This window comes from Lolium rigidum, chromosome 6 (genome assembly GCF_022539505.1).
Source record: "Lolium rigidum isolate FL_2022 chromosome 6, APGP_CSIRO_Lrig_0.1, whole genome shotgun sequence".
Taxonomy (NCBI): Eukaryota; Viridiplantae; Streptophyta; class Magnoliopsida; order Poales; family Poaceae; genus Lolium; species Lolium rigidum.
Genome location: NC_061513.1, coordinates 201216829 through 201224358, shown reverse-complemented (window position 1 = coordinate 201224358; position 7530 = coordinate 201216829). Strand labels below are relative to the sequence as shown.

Here is a 7530-nt window from a genome sequence, read left to right as displayed (position 1 = left end):
AACCTTGGTCTTTTTACCCTTCTAGATCTTTAGGATTCGATTCGTCGATCTTTTTGCGGGACTTGTACCGAAATATCTTTTCCTGCAACTTCTATCAAGTTGGTGGTTCGGGCCAACCAGAACAAACCGATTTGTGTGTGTGTGAGTTTGTATCACCGATCCCCTTCGTGTTCTTCGTGTTCTACCACCTACCCCACGAATCCCACCCAAATCCATGAAGATCGGGCATTCTCTAGACCTTAGCCCTTATCAGAAAAGGTGTCACTGTATGCTCTTGAGAAAATCAAGGTGCGTTGCAACAGAGAGGCGTCACAGTTTATAACGGCCATACCAAAATATAGGTTCCTACAACTCCAAAAACAAGTGCCCCCCGTGGGAATAATGGGCACGCCATTGTTGTCCGGATTTGGCTTCCATAGACCATAATGTGTGTCCTTTTCGAAGTATGCGAGTTAGCAGCATTGTTTCTAGCGACGGTGTGCCATACCAAGTAGGTACAAGAGTGATGTTTAATAATTTCTTGTTCCTTGTCCTGTGGAGCGAACGCCAAACCAAATGCCTATAGACAGATCCGCCCTTGCGCCAGTATAAGAAATCCAGTGCGGCATGATCTCCGTCTTCCAAAAACAAGGAGGTGAGTGAGGTGCAATTAACTCTTAGCATAAATCTGCATGGCTCACACCTTGCCATCGAGTATCTACTGCTCGCGCGTGCTCATCAGGTGCTCCTCATCGGAGAGGGGCGGGCAGCACAGGAGCAATGCGGCCGTGAGGGTGAACGGGGCGGCGCACAGGACTCCGCTACAGGTAGGATCGGCGCTGGAGACGTCCATCAACCGGTCGCTGGCAGAGCTCAGCGCCCCGTTGCTTACGACTGTAGACGGGCAGGAGCGCAGCCGGCAGAACATCCCGACGGAGAAGCAGGCTGAGGACCCATTCAGACAGGCGCAGATCGTGGAGGGCGGGGTGCGGTACCAGCAGACGGTGGTGGTGCGCTCGTACGAGGTTGGCCCTGACAAAACGGCGACACTAGAGACCCTACTTAATCTTCTCCAGGTACTCCTCCTTTGCCGTGACTCAAGTAGTAGTATAACGTTCAATGTTTGATGACATATCTGCGTGCATGCACACACGCAGGAGACAGCACTCAACCACGTTTGGATGTCGGGTCTCCTCGGTGACGGCTTCGGCGCCACTCACGGCATGATCAAGAACAACCTCATCTGGGTCGTATCAAGGATGCACGTCCAAGTCGAACACTACCCCATATGGTACACGTTACAATAATTGACGAGCTGTCCATCGAACCTCTGTTTCCTCGCCTAATTACCACCTTGCTTTTTTTACATTGCTGTGTGTGCTGCAGGGGAGAGGTGCTGGAGATTGACACGTGGGTTGGCTCGTCGGGGAAGAATGGCATGCGCCGTGACTGGCTAATCCGTGGCCGCGGCTCCGGCAACGTCTTCGTCCGAGCAACCAGCACCTGGGTGATGATGAACAAGAACACTAGGAGGCTGTCCAAGATGCCCGACGAGGTCAGGGCCGAGATCTCTCCGTGGTTCATCGACCGGCATGCCATCCAGGATGAGGCCACCGAGAAGATCATCAAGCTAGACAGCACCGCCAAACACGTTGAATCCAATTTGAAGGTTAGCTTCATTTATTTTCGTTGCTATTACTACTCCAACTTTGCTGCATAAAAGTTGCTTATTTATATATATTTGTTCACTTGTCTGACGTTCCTAGGGACTTCAGTAGGATCGACCTGTGCAATCCCTTCTAATGCATATAGTAGTATATATTGGGGGATTGTTCGCTCCGCTGCTATCCGAATATATTCCCTTGTTTCTCACATCTATAACGACTTCAGTTTTATTTTTTTAGCCGAAGCGGAGTGATCTGGATATGAACCAACACGTCAATAACGTCAAATATGTACGGTGGATGCTGGAGGTATATATCACGCAACTTTTCTCCTGCATATAGGGTGCATATGCACCCATGATCAGTTTTGGTTTTCTGATTTATTCGTTAATATACAATTCGAACTTGATAAACTAAACAAGCGTGCCATTCATAAAAAAAACTAAACAAGAGTTCAAGCACATAGTCCTACTTTAATTTATCGATCGTATTTATTTTGTGATCATGCACAGACTATCCCCGATCAGTTCCTACAGCACCACCAGCTTCGCAGTATTATCCTGGAGTACAGGAAGGAGTGTGGGAGCTCGGATGTTGTACAATCTATTTGCCAGCCAGATGAGGGCTCAATTTCGCCTGGTGAAAACGTTAACATGGTGAGAGGACCCTTACTCTTGCCAGAAATCATCAATGGTCACCACAGCTTGGCTGGTGCATTACACCAATGGCCAACAAAGTACACGCACCTTCTGCAACTGAAAGCAAGTGATGGGTATGAGGAGATTGTAAGGGGCAGAACCACATGGAAGAAGAAGTTATAATAAGCATCCTGACCTTGATTATCTATTTAAGCTGGAAAAAGCAGCTTGTTTATTGTGTTTTATACATAGATGGGTACGTACATGTGTGAGCTGCTATAGCTACTTCATATGTGTATGTTTAGGATGTTATTCCTACTATATATACATGTACATGTGGCCAAGACGAAGTGTGTCCAGAAACATAGACATGCTTGTCTTGTAAGACGTTTTAATAGCAGAAACTCAATTCGGCTCCCGGGTGCGTATGATCCCTCTATCATAAAAACATATTTCCAAGTGTTAAATTTTTTTGACAAAAATATTTACATGTACATCTCCATAATATATGTGTATTCGTCAAGTTTCACGAAAAAATAATATTTTTTGTAGTCTGAGCGAAAAAGAGAAATTTTAACTTGTGATAAGTCTTTGTTTCAGCACCGAATTTTGTCTTTTTTACACACGCCACATGATATGTCGATTTTTCATGAAACGACTTTGTGACCGCGTAGCACATGAAGATGTACGTGCGAAATTTTTGTTTCATTTTTTGACATTTTAAAATGTGTCTAACATGTATTTCAAAATAAAGGGAGCATACGCTCCCATGTGCCAAAACATCACTCCCATTTTAACCTAAAAACATCTTAGACGACTTAGGATAGGAGGTAGTACTCCTCACTTCATATGATTTCATCCTATAAAGCACTACACTAACCTATCATCCACCCGTCACCGTGCACTAGACGGGCTGCTATTTTGAGTGAAAAGAATTAACAGAAAGGAAAATAATACACAACAGACAGAGGATATATAGTATGTGCTACGTTAGAGGGTTGGTCGAGCTCCTCACACGCGTCCAACTTGTGGAGGCTTTTTATGGTAGGGATGCGTAAACGTCAATCGCTCAGCCCGGTGGATCCTATGGTCCAGATTGACAAATACTTGTTGACTATAGGACTAGTATTTTTTTCCACCAAGGGCTAAATTTGGTAGATGCACATGTCAAGTCTCTCACCTAAGAACCTTCCATATAATAGTTAGTTTTCTTATGTTAACCTTCGTTTATTTTTTTAACCTTTCTTATAGAAGTTTCCTATAAAAGAAATTACGTGCATGATACGAGGACCCAACTTGATCCTCTCGGGGTTTGCCCGATCTTTCACAGCGAGACAACCGGTAGATAGAATCTCCCAATCACGCGTGGAACGCAACCTGAAGATGAGAGATGAATCCAACAAGCAACGTGTAGATGAACTGCACGCCTCAAACCCTAGCTTGATAATCCTTGATGAACACAAGAACCCTCGCAGCAATCTTTGTAAACTGATAATCGGCAACGCCGAACCCCGGAGGGATGCAACACGTGAACACACGCAATAGTTTTAACCTAAACTTGTCTACCCCTAACCCTAGCCGCACCATCTCTTTATATGGGGGGGGGGTGGCCGGCCAAGCCCTAGTGGGCTTTCCTAGTTCGACTCGGACAGGCCCAAGTAGAAAACACACAACTTATTAAAAACCCTAATTGGCCCACATATGACCAGAAATATAAAATACATAAAATAAGATAACTAGCTTGGTGGAGTCCTGAAATTGGGCTTCACCTCGACCTACATGCCCGTATGATCCTCTCCCCCTTAAGCGTTGTCCCCAACACGTGAGGGTCTTCTCAAAAAGGTGATGTGATATGAACATCACACGTCTGCGCCGTCTTCAAGTCTTGTCTGCCTACCACACCACATCCTCCCTCTCGACGTGCTTGACTTGATTCATCACTTGGCACCTCCTTTCGCCTCCACATAAACTTGGACGTTGGCGCCAACATCTTCTTCTTATCAACTCTTGATGAACCCATGTGTTGTTGAACATGACCCTGCACAAGATGTGTAATATCTGTGCCACATAAATGTCGAACACGTCAATCCTTGCCTCGATGCATCCGCACTATGACTGAACTGCAACCGGCAATGCCGGTGTGCACCGGGCGGTAGTGCCGATGGGACGGTAGTGCCGGTGAGACAGAGCAGCAGTGCCGCTGGTGCCAATCTCCTGTGATGCGCCCGCCTCCCGCTCCTCCCTTGCGCATCTCAGCAGTGACCTCCACATGAGCAGCGCAAACATCATCAGTCTGAACTCCTGTGTCAACATAGACTGGAACTGTAGCACATGCTGCAACATCCTCATCAACAATAGGCTTGACTTCAACCGGATTGTCACCAACAAGTACTGGCTTGTCATCTACAGGCTTGGCTGAAAAATCACCAACATCGATGCTCGGAACATCATGCACCTCATGCTGCACTTTAGGCTTGTGCAAATTCTCCTTACGTACCACTAACTCCACCTTGGACTTGATTTGATCATCTCTCATCGGCTTCAAAGTCCATTGTTTGCCACCATGAATAAAAGAATATGTATATGCTCTCCTAGCATGTGTCACAATACGATCATACTGCCATGGACGCCCAAGTAACAATCCACACACCTACAATGGCAACACATCGCACTCTATCTCATCAACATAGTCATCAACTGTAAATGACACACACACCTTATGAGTAATCTTCATCATACTACAACTATTCAATCACTCAAGACTCTTATGTTCTGGAAGACGCCATGTAAACAACCCCAATGCTGCCACCATCGCCTTGCTTATGCCATTAGTACAACTACCACCATCAATCAACAACTTGCAAGCCTTGCCTTTTATAATGCACTGAGTCTGAAATAAACTCCACCGCTGACCCTTGTCAACTTTCTTGCAAGCATCATCTTGTGCCTTCTTGAGTTGCAAATTCAGCCCACTCAATGGTACATCCTCCTTCACGGTACTGTGAGAGCACACCACCTCCTTGTCCAACTCCGTGGACTTCACCAAAAATCTAGCACGCAAAAACTGCTTGAAATCTGCCCAACTAGACCTTCCACCAGTGGTACCCTTGGCTGACAGATCGTCACTGTAGCAAGTAGCCGCAAAGTCATCAACATGCCGGTATGCAATATCAGTTTGGCCACCAAACGTGCTATCAAATGCCTTGCATCTCTCAAAACCATCATCAGTGGGATTCCCAAATCTGAAATTCCTTAGCCGTAGCGGTGCTATCCAATTTGCACTTAATTGTAGTTGCATCGAACATCGAACCAGTCACAATACTGAGGTAATCATGGTCGACATCTTCACACCTATCCGCCGGACGATCTGGTCGTGAAGTAACCATAACGATCACGCGAAAACAACAGCCGGAAAATAAAAAAGCAGAAACAGGGGTGGTACGACCGGCCTGGGTGCTTGTACTACCGGCCTGGGTGCGGGTTCTGCCGGCCTAGGGACCGGAGCTGCCGGCCTGGGGACCGGTACTGCCAGCCTGGGGGCCGGGCGAGCGGATGGTGCTCCCTGGATGGTGCCCCGGTGTGCACCGGCGTGGAAGCCGATATGTGCCAGGCCTCCCGGTGCCATAGCCGGCGCTGCCGGGCGTGGTGCCGGAGCGTCCGGTGACACAGTGATACGTCTCAAACGTATCTATAATTTCTTATGTTCCATGCTAGTTTTATGACAATACTCACATGTTTTATATACACTTACATCATTTTGATGCATTTTCCGACACTAACCTATTAACAAGATGCCGAAGTGCCAGTTCCTGTTTTCTGCTGTTTTTGGTTTCAGAAATCTTACACAGGAAATATTCTCGGAATTGGACGAAACAAAAGCCCACGGTATTATTTTCCACGGAGCCTTCCAGAAGTCCGAAGAGGAGACGAAGAGGGGCCACGAGGCGGCCACCCCACAAGACGGCGCGATGGGGCCCCTGGCCGCGCCGGCCTATGGGGTGGGCCCCTCGGGCGCCCTCCGACTCTGCCCCTTCGCCTATTTATTCTCTCCGTCGCGAAAACCCTAGTACCGAGAGCCACGATACGAGAAAAGTTACTTTGCCACCGCCGCCAATCCCATCTCGGGGGATTCAAGAGATCGCCTCCGGCACCCTGCCGGAGAGGGGAATCATCACCGGAGGAATCTACATCATCATGCCCGCCTCCGGATTGATGCGTGAGGAGTTCATCCTTGGACTATGGGTCCATAGAAGTAGCTAGATGGTTGTCTTCTCCTCTTGTGCTATCATGTTTAGATCTTGTGAGCTGCCTAACATGATCAAGATCGTCTATTTGTAATGCTACATGTTGTGTTTGTTGGGATCCGATGAATATGGAATACTATGTCAAGTTGATTATCGATCTATCATATATGTGTTGTTTATGATCTTGCATGAATATGGAATCTGCCTAACATGAATATGGAATACTATGTCAAGTAGAGGCTCTGGCCAAGTTGATACTTGTAACTCCAAGAAGGAGTATTTATGCTCGATAGTGGGTTCATGCCTCCATTGAATCTGGGTCAGTGACAGAAAGTTCTAAGGTTATGGATGTGTTGTTGCCACTAGGGATAAAACATCAATGCTTTGTCTAAGGATATTTGTATTGTTTACATTACGCACAATACTTAATGCAATTGTCCGTTGTTTGCAACTTAATACTGGAAGGGGTGCGGATGCTAACCCGAAGGTGGACTTTTTAGGCATAGATGCATGCTTGGATAGCGGTCTATGTTCTTTGTCGTAATGCCCTAAGTAAATCTCATATTAGTCATCATGATATGTATGTGCATTGTTATGCCCTCTCTATTTGTCAATTGCCCAACTGTAATTTGTTCACCCAACATGCTATTTCTTATTGCAGAGACACCACTAGTGAACTGTGGACCCCGGTCCATTCTTTTACATCTGAAATACAATCTACTGCAATCATTGTTCTCTGCTGTTTTTTTGCAAACAAACATCATTCTCCACACCATACGTTTAATCCTTTGTTTACAGCAAGCCGGTGAGATTGACAACCTCACTGTTAAGTTGGGGCAAAGTATTTTGATTGTGTTGTGCAGGTGTTATCACCAAGATTTAGCCAGAGCAGGAGATGGGCCGTGATCGAAGATGGGCTTGGAGGACATGCGTAAAGTGTCGCTGAATCGGCCTTGTGCGAGAATTTGGGCTAGATTGCCCGTGTATCCGTATATTATGGTAGAT

The 7530-nt window shown here is 46.4% G+C and overlaps 1 protein-coding gene across 1 annotated transcript in view; it reads left to right on the top strand.

The window, feature by feature from the left end:
- Positions 1-671: 671 nt before the first annotated feature.
- The window catches only part of LOC124663677 (palmitoyl-acyl carrier protein thioesterase, chloroplastic-like), an 8542-nt gene continuing 1683 nt past the window's right edge, over positions 672-7530 (top strand). Inside the window, exons 1-5 of the mRNA XM_047201350.1 lie at positions 672-1055; positions 1137-1270; positions 1366-1648; positions 1884-1952; positions 2156-2462. Coding sequence (XP_047057306.1) covers positions 672-1055; positions 1137-1270; positions 1366-1648; positions 1884-1952; positions 2156-2462 — 1177 coding nt within the window. The remainder of the gene's footprint in view (positions 1056-1136; positions 1271-1365; positions 1649-1883; positions 1953-2155; positions 2463-7530) is intronic.